Source organism: Contarinia nasturtii, unplaced genomic scaffold (assembly GCF_009176525.2).
Source record: "Contarinia nasturtii isolate CC-2019 unplaced genomic scaffold, AAFC_CNas_1.1 Cnas_scaffold_1037, whole genome shotgun sequence".
Taxonomy (NCBI): domain Eukaryota; kingdom Metazoa; phylum Arthropoda; class Insecta; order Diptera; family Cecidomyiidae; genus Contarinia; species Contarinia nasturtii.
This window is the reverse complement of record NW_022198383.1, coordinates 6,380,991-6,398,814: the sequence shown is the minus strand read 5'-3', so window position 1 is coordinate 6,398,814 and position 17,824 is coordinate 6,380,991. Positions and strand designations below refer to the sequence as shown.

The 17,824-nt window shown below is 33.8% G+C and overlaps 2 protein-coding genes across 4 annotated transcripts in view; one reads left to right on the top strand and one right to left on the bottom strand.

The window, feature by feature from the left end:
* Nucleotides 1-795: 795 nt before the first annotated feature.
* On the top strand, nucleotides 796-6,374 carry LOC116343645 (ran-binding protein 16). Of its 2 annotated transcripts, none has more exons than XM_031771845.1 (17): nucleotides 796-1,098; nucleotides 1,624-2,031; nucleotides 2,112-2,338; nucleotides 2,407-2,623; nucleotides 2,694-2,939; nucleotides 3,002-3,472; nucleotides 3,547-3,752; nucleotides 3,826-3,970; nucleotides 4,045-4,192; nucleotides 4,262-4,415; nucleotides 4,485-4,675; nucleotides 4,745-4,956; nucleotides 5,032-5,170; nucleotides 5,384-5,461; nucleotides 5,541-5,742; nucleotides 5,810-5,929; nucleotides 5,997-6,374. In XM_031771845.1, exons 1-17 carry the CDS (start codon nucleotides 1,084-1,086, stop codon nucleotides 6,124-6,126), a joined length of 3,309 nt encoding a protein of 1,102 aa, XP_031627705.1. In that variant the 5' UTR covers nucleotides 796-1,083; the 3' UTR covers nucleotides 6,127-6,374. The 2 variants fall into 2 exon arrangements, with proteins under 2 accessions (XP_031627705.1, XP_031627704.1); XM_031771844.1 differs by having other exon boundaries at nucleotides 5,032-5,203.
* A 132-nt stretch (nucleotides 6,375-6,506) lies between these two features.
* Nucleotides 6,507-17,824, bottom strand: part of LOC116343646 (rhophilin-2-A) — a 16,577-nt gene continuing 5,259 nt past the window's right edge. For both annotated transcript variants that reach the window (XM_031771846.1, XM_031771847.1), the window contains exons 3-13: nucleotides 13,184-13,318; nucleotides 10,879-11,088; nucleotides 10,636-10,804; nucleotides 10,149-10,190; nucleotides 9,440-9,756; nucleotides 8,532-8,673; nucleotides 7,908-8,137; nucleotides 7,650-7,847; nucleotides 7,229-7,564; nucleotides 7,006-7,158; nucleotides 6,507-6,936 (exon numbers count right to left, since the gene is read on the bottom strand). In XM_031771846.1, the coding sequence (XP_031627706.1) occupies nucleotides 6,766-6,936; nucleotides 7,006-7,158; nucleotides 7,229-7,564; nucleotides 7,650-7,847; nucleotides 7,908-8,137; nucleotides 8,532-8,673; nucleotides 9,440-9,756; nucleotides 10,149-10,190; nucleotides 10,636-10,804; nucleotides 10,879-11,088; nucleotides 13,184-13,318 (2,103 nt within the window). In that variant the 3' untranslated portion in view covers nucleotides 6,507-6,765. The remainder of the gene's footprint in view (nucleotides 6,937-7,005; nucleotides 7,159-7,228; nucleotides 7,565-7,649; nucleotides 7,848-7,907; nucleotides 8,138-8,531; nucleotides 8,674-9,439; nucleotides 9,757-10,148; nucleotides 10,191-10,635; nucleotides 10,805-10,878; nucleotides 11,089-13,183; nucleotides 13,319-17,824) is intronic.

The window sequence follows — 17,824 nt, the reverse complement described above, 5'->3', positions numbered from 1 at the left end:
AAATTGCAAAAGTGGACAGAGTTTACCTATACACCAAAAATCCCTGTTATGCATCGATGCAAAGACACATACACACATGTGTCATGATTTGGAGAGCATTGTTGAATGTTATTGGTGATCATTTTATGGAATTTTGGTCAATTGAACGGCAATTAGTGCAACGTTATGCAAATAATAATAATTATCATATTGGAAAATATGCGTGAAGCACTCACCGTGAGTTATTTTTGAATATTTTATCCATTTTGATTTGCAAATGAACAACACGTCAAATGGTCGCAAATGCGGATTTATTCAAATTAAATTCTATATTCTGGTTTTGGTGTGCTACGGACTTTGAATTATACGGATATTTCATTGTGTTGACATGAATTTTGACTAGAATTTGGTGATGAAAAGCGGATTTATTTTTTTTATCTCTTTGCTTTATTTGAATTATTAATATAATTGGTAAAAAATGAACCGAAATTCAAATTAATAATTAAAATCGAAATATACGCTGTTATGAAAAAAAAAAATATTTTGAAAATCACCGTTAAAAATGAAATCGTAATCAAAATTCATTTAAATAAAGAAGCTCGATAAAGTAAATGGTGCGCCATCTAGTGAAAAGCAGAAATGAATGAATAGAAAAAAAGCGCGTCGCTCATGTGAACTGTCAACAAAGAAAATGGCTGCGTTTAGTGCTTCTTTGTGTTTGTTCCATCGTTAGTTGCGTTGTGAGTGACTTTTACTAATACATATGAACTAAAACTGAATGTCTAATGCATGGTACGAAAAAAAAATCGGCAAAAACACCAACAACACCGATATTTTGGTGCACACAAACACATGAACGCCGACTAATGAGCGAAAAATCACTAACCATCAGAATTGACGCGGTGTGTTTTCTACAGAAACAGAAATATTATAAAACACACAACAGACGATATTCGTATGGAAAATTGTGAAGAAAAATAGATTTTTACAAATATATAGCTGGGGCACCCAAAAAAATTGAGAAACAGAGCATTTCGCGGACGTTTTTTCTATCGTATTGTAGTGATAATTGTGTAGTGCCGCCGAAGTAGTCAATATATCATCATGGACAACACAATGGTTTGTATTTTCATTCTGTATTTTAAGTTTTCAAATTAACGTTAATGCGAACGTTTAACCGATTTAAAAATGCCATCAAATTTGCAAGTAAATTTATTTAAAAAAAAAAGTACAGCCATTTCCATTGCATTTCTACGCATTAGTACTGATATATGTTAAATTACTCTAAATGTTAATAATACAAAAAGAAAATTGAATATTTTTCTATTTAATACACATAAATTGCAATCAATCTTATTTATTGTCAAATTTTCTTCCTCAAGTATCGTTTACACTCCATTTATACTATGACATTAGTTTCATTTTAAAATTTAAAAAAAATGTGCTCTTCTTGTAATACACACGATATCAGTCTGTAAACGTGACAGAATGTGTCAGATGTGCATGTAGTCAATCAATCAGTCCATTCATTTTAAATCCACACTCCGTTCAATGACACGAAAATTTAAATCAGTTTGATTGTTTAACGTTTTTTTATTGTTTTTGAATGTTTGTTTTGTTTCCACGCTTCTATACACACAACAGCAGGAGGTGATTCAGTTGGAATTGATGTGCAAGCAAATGTACGAGGGTGAAAATTCAACGCGAAACGAAGCCGAAAAGGTGTTAGTTGCATTCCAAAATAGTCTAGATGCATTGCCAAAATGTCAATTACTATTGGATCGCGGACAATCAAGCTATTCACAATTGCTGGCGGCAACAACGCTCACAAAATTGATTGCAAAAAATGCACAGGGATTGTCACTGCAAGAGATCGTCGACATTCGGAATTACATTCTTAATTATTTAGCAACACGACCGAATCTAGAGAGTTTTGTCATTCAAGCCTTAGTCACTGTATTGGCCAAAATAACAAAGTACGGCTGGTTTTATTGCCATAAAGACGAGATGGTCTTTCGAAATATTATCGAAGATGTGCGAAAATTTCTTCAGGTAAAATGTTTTCAATTTTTAATGAACCATACCATCAACAATAAATAAACGCTTTGCTGTCTGTTTTGTGTTTCGCATAGGGTTCAGTTGAGCACTGCATGATTGGTGTTCAGATTTTGTCACAATTGACTTGTGAGATGAATCATCCTGAGGTCGATGTCAACATTTCATATATTAAACATAGAAAAACCGTTTATTCATTTCGAGACACACAATTGTATGACATTTATATTTTGTCTTGCACGCTTTTAATGACTGCTCGCGATAACTGTAAGACATTGAATTTTATGGACGAAAAACAGCATGGGTAATTAAAAAGATTACATTGAAATATACTGATAGTTAATGCGTTCTTGTATGGTTTTTCATTTTCAGTCTCATCAACCAAATACTTCGTTTGACGAAAAATTGCTTAAGCTACGATTTTATCGGTACATCGAACGATGAAACAACCGATGACTCTTCAACAATACAGATTCCGACCAATTGGAGACCAGCATTTCTTGACTTGAATTATTTGAATTTATTCTTTGATTTGTATCACTTGTTGCCATCGCGTCTATCCAGTTTGGCACTGTCCACACTGGTACAAGTAAGTAACAACATCACCCAGTTGGTTTGGTTGGCTGTAAAACTAAATTAAATTTCTAATTCTTCTCCAGATAACATCTGTACGACGATCCTTGTTCAGCAACACGGAGAGAGCGAAGTTTCTCAGTAATTTGGTCGTTAATATTAAGAACATTCTCGAAAATTCTCAAGGACTTAGTGATCCAGATAATTACCATGAATTTTGTCGTTTGTTAGCCCGTCTCAAAACCAATTACCAACTAAGTGAACTTGTTGTTGTTGAATGTTACCCTGAAGTTATTCAACTTATTGCAAAATTTACCATTCAATCGTTGCAGGTGAGAGGCATTGCATTTCGTGACTGAAAAAAAAAAACTTAAACTAATTTGAATTTCTTTAGATGTGGCAATTTGCACCAAATAGCATCCATTATCTTTTGTCTCTTTGGCAAAGAATGGTCGCATCAATTCCTTATGTACGTGCCGTCGAGCCACATCATTTGGATGCATATACTCCTGAAGTGACAAAAGCATACATTACGTCACGCTTAGACTCGGCACGTGTCATTATTCGTGATGGACTTGAAGATCCACTTGATGATTTAGCCATGGTGCAGCAGCAACTCGATCAATTGTCTGTCATCATTCGGTGTGAATATGACCAAACGTGTAACTTTGTGATACACACCTTTGATCAAACGGCCAGTGAATACCAAGAGCTGCTCAACAATCCGGTTAACAATTCCGAAATTGCGGTTCGTGAAGCACAATTGACATGGTTAGTTTATATTATTGGAGCGGCCATAGGTGGAAGATTGACATTTACCGCCAATGATGAGCATGATATTCTCGATGGCGATTTAGTTGTTAGGGTGAGACAGAAGTTTTTTTTATTCTTTTTTTTATCATCAATATTAAATATATGAATATTTGGCTCAAAATGTAGGTCTTACAATTAATGCGTTTGACCGACTCACGTTTACCACAATGTGGCTGTGAAAAACTCGAGTTATCAATGATATCATTTTTGGATCATATTCGAAAAATTTATATTATTGAACAAATGCAGAAGATGAAAATCTACAAACGTCTATCCGAACTACTGGGCATCAATGATGAACCAATGTTGTTAAGTGTTATCAATCGTAAAATGTAAGCATCTTGTTTTCTTCTTCACACATTTGAATTGAACCATTGATCAATATTGTACTTTTCAAAATTGCAGTATAACAAATCTTAAATTCTGGGGACATTCGGAAGTTATCATACGAAAAACGCTGAATCTTCTGAACGAACTTTCCGTCAGCTATAGCTGGGTTCGCAAACTGGTTAAATTGGAAGAAATTCAGTTTTTGCTCAACAATCACACGGTATTTTTATTTGGAATTGAAGTGGTGTTAAAACGAACATCTCATATTAACTCAATTGTTGACACATTTTGCAGAGTGAACACTTTTCATTTTTGGGTAGTAATGTGGCCATCGCCGAAATGAGATGTCGCAGTATGTTTTATACATCACTCGGTAGATTGCTTATGGTTGATTTGGGAGAGGACGAAGAACGATTCTACAATTTCATGTCACCATTGACGAGTAAGTATTTTGTAGATGAAACACATCTTCAGCAGTAACAGTAACAATTTGGTTATTTTTAATTTTCAGATCAATTTGAGTCGATTGGCAGTGCCATCATGGATACGAGTACCTACCCAAGCGAAGAGGCAAAGAAGGCTCTCATTGGTTTATCGCGTGATTTGCGTGGCCTGACTTTTTCGTCGAGCAAGAAAAACGCTTACATGATGTTTTTTGATTGGATGTAAGTGTTTCTTTTTATTTTATTGAAGTTCAAATTTCACTTATGAATTTATTCTTGAATTTTCAACAGTTATCCCGATTATACGCCGATTTTAATTCGAGCAATTGAACTGTGGCCAACCGATCCACAAGTTACGACACCAATTTTAAAGTTGTTTGCCGAATTGGTACAAAATCGTTCGCAGCGCTTACAATTTGATATTTCTAGTCCAAATGGCATCCTGCTGTTCCGTGAAGCATCAAAGGTCATCTGCACATATGGTAAGTGTGTACATATGAAATAATCTTGCATATCGTTTTTTTTATTGCTGTTGGTTTTGTTGTTGTTAGGTAATCGAATCATGAACTATGATGTACCAAAAAATCAACTGTACGCACTGCGTTTGAAGGGTATTTCGATTTGTTTTACAATGCTCAAAGCGGCGTTATCAGGAAATTATGTCAATTTTGGTGTTTGCAAATTGTACGGCGATGAAACGTTGGACAATGTATTAGACGTGACGACCAAGCTTATACTTACAATCCCACAAACGGATTTATTGGTGAGAATCAAGATTTCAAGAGATAAACACATGCAATTATAATAATGTAATTGTTTAATTGGTCGCATTTCACAGGTGTATCCTAAATTGTCACAATCATATTTCTTGCTTCTGGAATGTTTGGCTCAAGATCACATGGCATTTCTATCTACACTCGATCCAGCAATATTCTTATACATAATTAAAAGTATATCAGAGGGTTTGGCTGCTGAAGGTATGACGAATTTAACTTCTTCCGATGCTACAGGTGATTTATCGAATAGCGCTCTTCCTTATTATCCTTTTCGTTTAATGCTTGTGTTTCATTTCTTCTGACTCTTTTGTCCATTATTTATCTCTGACTCTTTTGTTTTGACTCACATCTGTGCTTTTCTAGTTTCCATTGAATTTTGTTTTTAAAAAATATTTTCATGTTTTATTCGCGCAGATACGACCATTTGCACAGGATGTTGTTCGATTTTGGACAATATCGTTTCACATATATTTAAGCAATTATCGATCAAAGGTAAGACAAACACTTCAAAATTTTAATTGAAATCCATTGAATTTACAAAATGAAAAATATTTTTTGTCATCATTTACAGCATTCCCAACCAAAAAGATGCGCCGCAATGTCGTTAATCCGGACAGTGATATGTTCTTGAAAGTGATCGAAATGCATCCAGAGATATTGCAAGGAATTTTATCAACAATCATTAACATTGTCATGTTTGAAGATTGCAAGAATCAATGGTCACTGTCACGTCCATTACTCGGATTGATTCTGTTGTATGAAGACTATTTTAGGTTGGTTCAAAACTTCTCCTTTTTCTATTTTCTTTGGGTTAATGATGATTGCATTTTTAAAAATTAGATCAATGAAAGAGAACATCATTCGGTCTCAGCCACTCGACAAACAACAAACGATAGCCCACTGGTTTGATAATTTGATGGAAAATGTTGAGCGAAATTTATCAATGAAAAATCGTGATAAGTATGTGGAAAAAATGAATAACAACACATCAAACTCAATCTCTACTAACCGATATTAATTCTTTCAGGTTTAGCCAAAATCTATCGCTCTTCCGCCGTGACGTGAATGAAACATTGAAACAGGCCAATATAAATTCATCCAATTCGACATCCGGTGGATCCGGTGGTAGTTCCATTAACGACATGATTGTATCATAGTTCATGTGTTTCACTTCAGTTTCAGCTTTGATTTTAATTTTATTTCGTTGTGTGAACAATAATTTTTTAAACCAATATTTCTGGACCGTTTTTTTGGGTCGAACGCATATGGCTGACAAAATGAGAAAAAGAGATGAATTGTTTTGCTTTTTGAAAATTAAATCAAACTAAATCAAATCAAAATGCTACAACCACAAAAAATGATACAAATAAACAAAAATTGTCGCCAAACGATGTTTTCCATAGAATACGATCGACTTTCTCTTGAACTGAATTCATTTAAATTGATCGAGAAAAAAAAATCGATGAATTTGGAAATGGTCCTTTTATAAAAACAAAGCTATATTTATATGAATAACGTCAGTTAATGGATGGATAATAAATTTTTTTATTAAAATTTGTACATACAAAATTGTATCTTTATTCTGTGTGTTTTTTTCTCGCCGAATGTATGTATGTGTAAACAAAATTTGATTTACAAATTCTTTCAATATATATTTATTTGGATTAATCTATCATTAGCTTCCTTATGTTTACATTACACTCTTTGTATTATGAGAGTTATCTTATGCCGTTAAGACAAAAAAACTAAACTATTTGTGTTTATAAAATGAAAATGAAATAGTTTCTTTCCAGGCTTCAAAAGAGTTTTCCTAGACTTTGTGAGCGGCGAAATAATTTCCAGCTGCTGATTTGTTTATCGCTTGAGACTTTTTTCTTGGTGCGATGTTCAGCAGAACCAGTCGATCGGCTGGTCGATATCGATGACTTTGATGTAGTTGTACTAGGCGTCGATGGTGTTGGCAAAGGCTGATTAAGCAAAAATAACGAGTCAATTATTATCAAAATATTTTTCACAACCAGATGTAAATTGCTTACCTTCAAATAATTTCGATCGATTGGCGTAATGACCTTGAGCTCAAGACTTTGTTTTGAATTCTGAATCAGCTTAACTAACTGATGCTGTGTATACCATTTCACATCAACACCAGATAATTCCACAATGAAATCACCTTCTTTCAGTCCACCCAGCTAAAGTTAGAAAAAAAGTCATTCAAAGTTCAAGACCAATATAATCATATTAGTTCAATTTTTTACTTACATCAGCCAGTGAATTTGCTACGACGACTGAAATTATAACGGGAGAATCTCCACGCAATTTAAATCCGTAGTCATCAGCAAATTCCATATTACGTCTGTTTAAATTTCTCAAAGTAAGTCCATCACTGCCGTGACTACACTCGCTGACTATACTCGAACTACTGCTGCAACTTTCGCTACTGTAGTCTGACGGTCGAATCAAACTATTCACAACATTGTCGGAATCAATGTTTGATAAGTTTGATGCCTTTTTCAGGCAAACACTTCGTGGCACAGTCCAATGTCGTTTAGCAGAGAAAATTGCAAGCGGTCCAAGCTTCTTGAATGGATCGTCAATCTATTTGTTTTTTATTTCAAAGTAAAGATATCCATAAAATATTTGGAAAATAAAGATAGTCAATTTTATACGCGCAGGCATGTACCTTGTAGGCCGTGAAATCCGGGTCGGTTAGTGATAGTATGAATTTGGATGACGGTGTAACGGTGACGGACAAGTCAATCATATCAAATGTGTCATCTTCATTGAAGTCGTTATTTTTCAATTCTTCGTCGATGCACTCCGATTCAATCATTGCCTTTAGGCTGCTTTCTTTAAGCATTTTTGTTAATGACACTTTATTCTGTGAAATAAATTTCGAAAATTTTACATTTTTTTTCAATTTTTAATGAATTTTACTTACTTTCAAGTCTCGGCTCATTCTCTGCAGTCGCAATGCTTCTTCATAACATGTGATTGATTCCTTGATATGTCCCTTTTTCAGTGCACATGGGTTGACATCTGTATCGTTGGTTAGGTCACTCAAAGCGAATGAATTGTTGTTACTCAGACGGAATTCATCTCGTTTGCTGTTCTCTTGTGTTTTGGTATTATTAATGTCGATACTTATTGCTGCATGGTAGTGTGCCAATGCTGTAAAATTGAATTAACAAAATTATATCATTTAGACCATCATCAATTTGAATGCTACAATGTTGACATTTCACAATGGTTTCGACTCATGTCGAGGGATAATCCATTACTCAACATTTATTGCAAGTAATGTGTTAATAAACCAAAGTTGTTGCTTCCATTAAATTTTAACTACGCAGATTTAAGTAACAATAAACTTGTTGTGGTAATATTTTGCATGACAATAATTAATCTTGCTACTTATTTTCTTTCTCGCAAAGGTTTGTTCAAGGTTATCAAATAAATCCCATCAAATGTCTGAGCAAAGTAATATTTCATATTTCCATTGCGATCAAAGTTTAAGCCCATCGAGGAGAGTCACCGAATGTGTATACCTAAAATAATTCATACCAACCTTTGTAATATTCTGCTTTGAGTGGCACAAATGCAGCCCAACATTCTGGAATGTAGGTGTGAGCATCTGTGTCGATGCTCATGTTAATTTTATTATATTCTAGCATTAGTTGTGCAGCCTCACCCGACAGATCACGATGAATCTAAATTTTAAAACGAAGTAATGAATAAATCACTGATGGTGAGAAAAGTACAATTAACTGAAAATTGCAATTATTCGAGTAGATATGTTTATCGGATCATTATAATTGCACATGTTGATGCACACGTGAAAATTGGCAAATGATAATCGGTTCGTTCGTATAACGATTGTGCTTATGCGTAATCTGATTTTGTTTCTATTTTTGTTGTTGTTGTTCGTGTTCATTTGTTCAGGTGAACCGTTGAACGAACTATCAAAATGTTCACACGCTAAATATTAATAAGACTGGTTTTTGTTTGTGAATCGCATAGCAGAAAATTGAGAATTCATTAAACTTGTGTCTTGTATATGCGTGCGTGCGTGCGCGCACCTGAAAAGGAAAGAACCCCCCTTCAAAAACAAACGCAAATTTAACAAAACAATATCAAGATCATTTTCTATGTAAACATTCAAAGAGTTTGGCTTACGACAACACACTCAGCGGTAATAACAATTGCAATATCGTTATAGTTACTATGAAAGATTAACAATATCATAAAAATAATTAAAAATTCATTGAATGAGGTTGCGTTATTTCTTCCGTCTCTTTTCGTTGTGCACAACAATCATTGACTTTCCTTTCGCTTGTTACTCGCGTTCGTATAACAAAACAAAACTTCATCTTGCCGCTGTTCTTCGCGTACTCGTACGTTCGCATTCGCTATTGCTGTTCATTGTTTTTTTCTTTGTGTGTTATACACTTCATCTACCTATCTACTTTCACTTACATGATTTTTGTTTGATATTGAAAACGATTCAATTTGCAAGAGTAACTTTTCGTAGAGGCATTCACGGGCCTGTGCCAACATTAGAGCAACGAGTATTTCCAAAAATTGTGGCTTCAAGTCGATGGACGGTGCATTTGTAAATGTTTCGCAAATATGTTTGAATATACCAGCCGCACGTAGAAAATTATCCACGGCAATGTCAAGACCTTTTTCCGTGCTGCGATCTTGTTTGGTTGCTATTTGCGTGTACACACCGGCCAAGTTAAACAGAATGCATGCTTTCTCGAATGCAACTGTTCGTTGACTTGACGGAATACCTACGAATTGTATTGTAAACGCATGTATGTATCAGAATGAAATGAAAGAAAATGAAAAACAAAAACAAAAATAAAATAAAACAACGAAAAACAAATTTATATTAAAAACATTACTATCTACACCTAAAGAAATTATATTTTAAAATAAAATAAAAACGGTGCGAATGGGGAGAGAGAGCAAAAAAAGGGAAAATTTACATGGAAACCAGTATTTTAGCATTTTACGATTTACAAGAAGGATGATGTCGACAATGACGACGACGATGACTATCGTAGATGATGAATGAAATGAAAGTTTAACACGATATTCGATAACGCAAAAACATTTACCACCGATAAATATTCATAAAATCAAATTGTCTAATATAAATATAGCATTAGATTGTGCTCACCTGTTAACGAGTCGTACCATTCGAAATAGACACCATTTCGATCTGAAAAATAAGACGAATTGATTGTGAAAAATACTCTATGCAGATTTCTACATTTGATTTGATTTCAACACGGTAAAGTTCGAAATTTAACATTCATCAAACATTAAAACATTATCGTCGATCATATTTTTTGCAGATTAAATTGGAAATACCTAATTTATTGCATATTGATTTCGCGAAATTGACCGAAAGTAAAAGTTGATCATTTGATTGATCTTAAAATATCTCTTTCAAATTCAGAAGAATATCTCTAGTTTATCGCAAATTTATGCTAAAATATTCAATGGAATTCGCCATCAAGCGCAAAACTCTTTTTTTAGTAATACATTTATCTTCCTAACAGAAGTTACTTGTAACCGCTTCATTGCTTACCATAATGAACTAAGTATACTACAAACTAGCAAATACATTGTGATTTATCTTCTTGCCATTGAAATGAACCTACCATATGGAAAAAATCGACGTTCAACATAATACAGAAGATTGTAGTATCGAAATATCAAATTGATTCCATTAGCATCTCTGGATGGTGTGCGTGCCGATTCACGAGTCTCAGTGATGTCCCTTATTGCGTCCGCATACACATTTGGCTCTTCATTATAATGGTCTCTTATCTAATTGCGTAAATTTGTCGTACAAAAAACTCGTTTGTATTTTTTTTAATATTTCAATACCAATCGATACTTACCCGTTCCGAAAAGGTATCCATGAAATTAATGTCGACAGTTTCTTTTAATCCTATTGGTATAAATGGCATAATAACTTCGTGGCTATCATTTTGATAAATTTCTACAGATGAATTCAATTCCGACAGTTTCTCCTTAAGCAACTGTAAATTTGAGTTGACAAAGCTCAGTTCGAGTGATATTCGATTTTTCACCTTCTGATTTTCGGTTGCCTGAAAAGTTGAATTTAAAACAAAAAATGTCCAAAATGGTAAATTCAATTTAAAATCCCAAGTAAATGCGATTTGAATGACAATGATAAATTGATGAACGATCTCTCCGCGCGTGCAAAATACTTGGTCAACGAACGACTTTTCTTAAAACCGTTTGCTTTACAGGCAAACTTAATAGATCGTCTTTGATTTGGCATGCACTTTAATGGATCCAGTTTTATAATGAGTACATAGAATTGATTTCCGGATGAATTAGATGGCTAATTATATCACTGTGCGCTGTATGTTTGACGAAACGATACAAAATGAATGGAGCAAATGATTTCGCCATAATTAAATGTGAAGCGCGTCGAATGTCACTCGATTAGTCGTTGTGACTGTGTGTGTGTGTGTATTTACAATTTACACTTATACATTGACTGCTTCGAACTAGATGTGATCTCACTGAACTGATTTCAAAATGTAATGACGATGGCAAAAGCAAAATGGAAAGTAATATACTCATATAATAATTATTGCGGAAAAAAGAGATTCTATTGCCCATTGCATGCACGATGTCTCACACATACACGCACGCACCATTTTTTTGTTCGTTGCCGTTGTCGTTAATGTTGTCTTGCCCATCAGTATTAGCGTTGCATATTAAATGTGAAATTTAATTTCATACATTGCATGACAGCCATTTCTGTGCAAGTGCAGCGTTAAGATTCAAAGGTAATTAATCCTCTATACGAGTACAGGTACTAAACAGCAAACACCTTGGATCGCATTGGACAGTAGTGGCGCGATTCAGTGGCTATTGCACATGGAAAAACCAAATAAAGTTGCACTCATCATGTTAACCATTCTGTTTTCTTTCATGTTCTGGGTGTTCTGGTGCGATTGCGTTGTCCAGTTTTCGCAATAAAATCAAACTGACGACAATTTAATGTGGTTCATTTATTGTACAGAAAACGCGAGCATATATATGTGCCTCGCGACTGCGAAAAAACCGTCGTCCACAAAACCGTCTTAAATGGCAAAGAATGTGGCTTTTGCGGTAATTCTATCTTGCAATCGCATGAAAAAAATGTTGAAAATAGGATATATGGTACGAATGGCATATTTCTAATCATAATAACAACAACAACCACACTATTGACAACTCAAGACTAATAAAGGGGAACAGACAGGGATGGAAGAGAATTAAAAATGGCATTACAAATTTGTAACACATGATACGGTTCTATCGATATCTGTGTCACTTGGTTTTATTTCATTTTCTTTTATTAGTCTATAAAAAAAAGCCTGTCAAGCTATATATATCTCAAAATATGGACAAATCTAACTTTTATGATGAATTGAATAGCGACATTAACTCATGATGATTCTCGTTCCGTTCTTTTGTTCACTTGAATGTGTGGCTTTCTATTTTCATTCACGCCATCATGGGCGCTTTGTTCAAATGAACCACGATCCAGTCTGATCTGAACCGCGAATAATTTTAAATCAATTGCCAATAGAATTTGCGTTAATATTGGTTTTCATAAACAACTATATATTATTGCGTTATAGCTTAACGGATTGAGTTGTTCTTGATTTGTATTTCTTTTCATTGTTTTGAATGGTTTTGCGTAATAATAAAAACTCGGTTTCCATGAGCCAGCACAAAAAAAACCGATGTCGTTCTCTTTTTTTTCTATATGACGATTATGATCTAAAATCACCAAATCGCCTTTACAACGTAATACAATTTCTTCATCAACCAGTTTTCTTATTCTATTATGTAAATTCTTCTGCAGAAAGCATGCTTTAACTGTTTATATGATAAAAACAAATAACTTTGTTCAAAGGCATTATTAACAAGTTTTTGTCATGTATTATTTGTTTTTTTTTTTCTACTAAACAAACTTTATTTGGCTCATTCTATAGGTGCAGGTGCTCGGTATAGGGCAAATGTTGTCAATACTGGCATTGATGAAGAGATTAATCATCGTGCGAGTATATTGAAGATCGCGCAACAAAATTGGATAGACATTGTTTATTTATCACACATTTTAAAACTAAAAGTTACAATGGTATGCTTTACAATCTGATGACCTCTAAATAAACTTACTTTGTATAAATTTTCAGCACCGGCGCGAAGACGTAATTCTTTGTTGATCTCTTTATTCAATTTACATCGACGATTTTGTAATTTTCCACGCACACTGTAGTTCGGATTGATGGTGGCATTTTTACGATCAGAACCCTGTCAAGAGAAATTGTACAAAAAGAAATTGATTAAATGTGTCATTCGGTCAATTTTATAAATTTCTACCATCCTACCAATTCAATGAAATACTATGTACATTGTACAGCTAGTTCTCATCCACAGAGAAAAATCAAGAAAAAATCAAAATAAATGAAATATCTTTGAAGCTCATCGTCAAGTCGCTTCATGAGTGTAAATAAAATACAAAACAGTTTGAATTGCCTAGCAGTAAAGTTGTGGTTTATGCGCGGAAATGTACTTTGATTGAGAGAGTGCATGCATGTGTGTCTATGTGCGACAACTGACAAGCGCGCATATGTTACGCTGTCTTTGGCATGCACAAAACCTGAGGCGAAGAATGAAGAACGCCATTTATTTACCTTTCCTTTTTCGCATTCAATTGGTATATACAATTCTTGTGTTAAATATTTCTTGTGTGATTTTCTACAATTATATTTGCCTTTTCATTGAATAGTTTATGTATTTATTGTCATCGACCCATTTAAAAAAAATTAGAGGCTTTTGACCGTTGTTGTTGCAGTCGAAAGAGGTTTCAATGATGTCACGTTCTTTTCTCGTCTTCTTCTTTAAATCAAGTTGATTCAATCAACTACACATCAAATATCTGAATAGTTCGATGAGTAGTATTCGTTGAGTATCAGAAACTTGCTATCCAAACTGCCCATATACAACTAGTATATAAATGTTTTACACGGCGTCACAAATGTTAATTGATGCAGTTAAATGGGGAAATTTTTCTTATGAAAAGAAAGAAAAAAACCGAACAAACCAGTCCTCTTCTTTTTCGACGGAACTGTGAAATGACACAGAGAAATTTGATGCTTGGCTATTTAACAATGCGGAACCAATAAAATTGAAAGTCGATTTTCAGGGTTGTTCATTAAAAAGCGCGATGTCACATCACACATTTCCTCGTCACGAATACTTTCCGTCGCAAAGTTTCATTTCAAATTACAGAGAAAAAAAACATGTTTCGTTCGGTCCAAGACAATTCTAAGTCTTTGACCTCAAATTATCGTTGAATTCGAAACAATAACAATCTAAAGCAAATGTAATGGTGAAATTGTTATGTTCAAATGATTTTGAGATCGTGAGCATCGAAATTATTGAGTATGTAATGGTTTCTTTTTGCTACCATCGAACGCGAAAAAAAAAGATGGTTCGATTTTGAGTTGTATCATTTTCACATGTTGAGCATGTTTGTTCGGAGTTTTGCGTTTTGAGTTGATTGGCCCAGAGGTTTGATCGCATACACAGAATGACAACAAAAAGCGAATCTATTTATTTTTAATGTTGGCGTCGTTTTGTGTTTGCTGTGACCAGTGCCAATGAATTAATTGCCAAGTGACGGCTTTGCCTGTACTCAAACCATCCCGCATTTTACACTACATTAAAAACATATTAAATTGTAAAGTGAAGAAATTTTGCTCGCGGTTTTGTTCACAATGTACTCCGTTTACGTTCATTTACGTCGTTTGTTTTGCGTGATTTTCTTTCCGTTTGTTGTCTACATCGCTTTTTTATTTTTCATGGATAATTTATAACATTTTGCATCGAAAAAGAAATTTAGGAACAAAAAAAAGACGTGCTGAATATGCTCAATGTACAATTGTTATCCAACACACAAATATATTGGTAAAAATTTGTTTTAAAGATTGTTGTGCACAGAATATGAAAACAAACCTAATAGATTGATTGAGTCTGGTCAATGGAAAGTATCAAAAGACATCTCTTATATATGCGTAAAATGTAGCGTTTAAACGAATGAATAATGAGCTTTCTCTGCAAATCGAGTTTGCCTGTTTTCGATGGGTTTTTTTCTGCAATTTTGACTGATTAAAACAGAATACATTTCCAACTAATACAAACCGGCGACCAAACAACACCGAGTGAAAGAGAGACCGAGTGAAAAACGTGTATTATGATTTTTTTGACGAAAGATTAATTAATTGAAACTACGAATCTTTTTTGCACAAATCTCCATTCAAAATTAACAAATTATCAGATGCGATTCAGAGTAAAAACATGAACAAAAAAGTGTCACAAATATTTTCAGTCGCCTTTTATTTTATTTTTTTCTCAAGTTATTGTATCTCTCGCATGCAGCCGATCAACCTGTGTACATGAGTTTTGGTGGTCAAAACGAAGCAAATTCATAAACACTAGCATAAACACGTGCAATAAAGAAAGCACCGTGTTAATCTGCACTTTGGTGTGACAACACACCTCAAGAAATTAGCGAATAAAGGCACAGTGACCCAATTCTTAGTTTTGCGTTTTAAAAATTAAAGAAAAAAAAACAATAAAATGAATGAAGAAAAAGTTATAATCTACGAGATTCTTATGCACAACACCGGTTTGAGTAGCTGTTGGTCGTTATGAGATTACTGATTTAATTAATTCGCTTCAGTGTGTGTGCGAAGGCACTACATGCTACAGATAAAAGTTTGACGATGTTGTATGGAATGGAGGCAACAATCAGATACTGTATGGAATTTCTACTCATCGTTTAAAAAACATGGTTGAAGATGGAACACGAAAAATCGTAAAACATAAAAACAAATTAATGTCGAAAATGAAAATCGACAATTTATTGGAAGATCTTTTAAATGAGATAATTTTATTTCGAACTAAAAAATATTTTATGGAACAGTTAGAATATATGGGATTTTATTCTTTGTCGCTAACCTTTACAGAGGCACGATTTTTATTGTCTTTCTCTTATTGTTTTCTCATTTTGGGTGCATCCAGTGTATTTCGTTTTTAATTGCTTCGTAGTATTCTCGGCCTTTTTTTCCATTCAGTTTTTTTCTCTCCCGTCCAAAAGATAAAAGAAAAACTCATCAACCTCAATTTAGTGTTCATCGACCGGACGGCCGGTCAGTCGATGTGTCAAACACAATTTAATTAAAATGAGAGTAAAGAAATCGAAATGTGAAAACGTTTGTCAATGGGAAATTAAATCGATTGATCAAAATGTTTTCCAAAAGGTTGTTTTGAATCGAAACTGATCATTTGTGACCAAAACACAATTCATGACTTTTGTTGTTTTCGTCGGCAATGTATTCAATTCCATCAATTAGTTAATTTTGTTTCGCTTTTAATTTTGATGCAGTAAAAGTCGACAAACGCTATACACACGCACGATGCGTATTATTTAAACAACAAAAAAAAACATGTATTTTCGATTACATCGAACTGATTATTATAAATATATATGTGTGATACAACTTTCGTCATGGTCAACGATTCGAATGATGTCTCATAGAAATTAAAATCGACATGCAGCCGCATTGAAACCGAAACGATACGGAAATAAAAACTTTATTTCATTGTAGTGCACCAGTTGTTTCAAAATGCGAGAAAAGAGAGAGAAAAAAAATAAAGTTTATTACGAATCGTGATCGTGCATAGATTTTTTAAAATAAGATACACTGGCGGGGCGCCCGAATTAAACAAATTCTCGCAAGAAAATCAGTGCTTCTAGATCAATTTTATTCGACCAGAAATGGTTATTAAAAACAAAGCAAGTCATTCGAATCGATGCCATTCCGTAAATGATAGAAATGGCAAAGGTTATCGTCGGTCAAAACATTAAAGATGCTTCAAGCAAATCAAATGGACTTTGCGCTCCACATGTTACATAAATTAAGTACACCGTATTGGATCAAAACACTTATTTATACATACATATTCACATAAAAATGTGGTTTTTTTATAACCATATTCTTCGGGTTTCTGCTGGAAATAGTTTGTTGTTTATTACGCATTTTTATGATCATTATGGGTCGTTGTTAACTTCTATAACTGAATTAACATCATGATCAAAGCATTCTCGAAGGTCGGTGGTTTTACCAAATCAACAATGTAAATAATGATGTTTTTGGCATTTCGATGACTACGTCTAAACAAGACAAATCATATTGCAAGCATTAATTGCATCCATTAACAACAAGCAAATCGATGAAAATACCATTTTGACACGACGTTAACCATTTCTGTTGAAATCGAATTAAACCGATTTGAAAGCCGCAATTTGCATGTGCCAGTGATCTAACGTCTTTCAATCAAAATCAAGATACGATATTTGTTATTCACATCGATGTTAAATATTCGAATGCAAGTGTCTGACTTATTGTTATGTAATAATCAATCGACCTGTAAAAGCAGCGAAAAAAATATATGAACCACACGTGTGACTTTAAATACAATTTAAAAAATTTATTGATTGCTCACTGAATTATTATTATCTAATTCGGTAAATATGTAAGAATGAATAGGACGAATGAAATTCAATGGCTTATTTTGGATTTGCACAAAATGGGTTTCTTTTTTTGTTTTTGAATTCTTTTATTGCCATGAGAGATCAAACAAAAAACTTGTACAATTTCAAACCAACTAACCATAAACGATCATGAATACATGTTTTGAAGAAAGAGAGAGAGAGAGAGAGAGAGAGAGAGAGAGAGAGAGAGAGAGAGA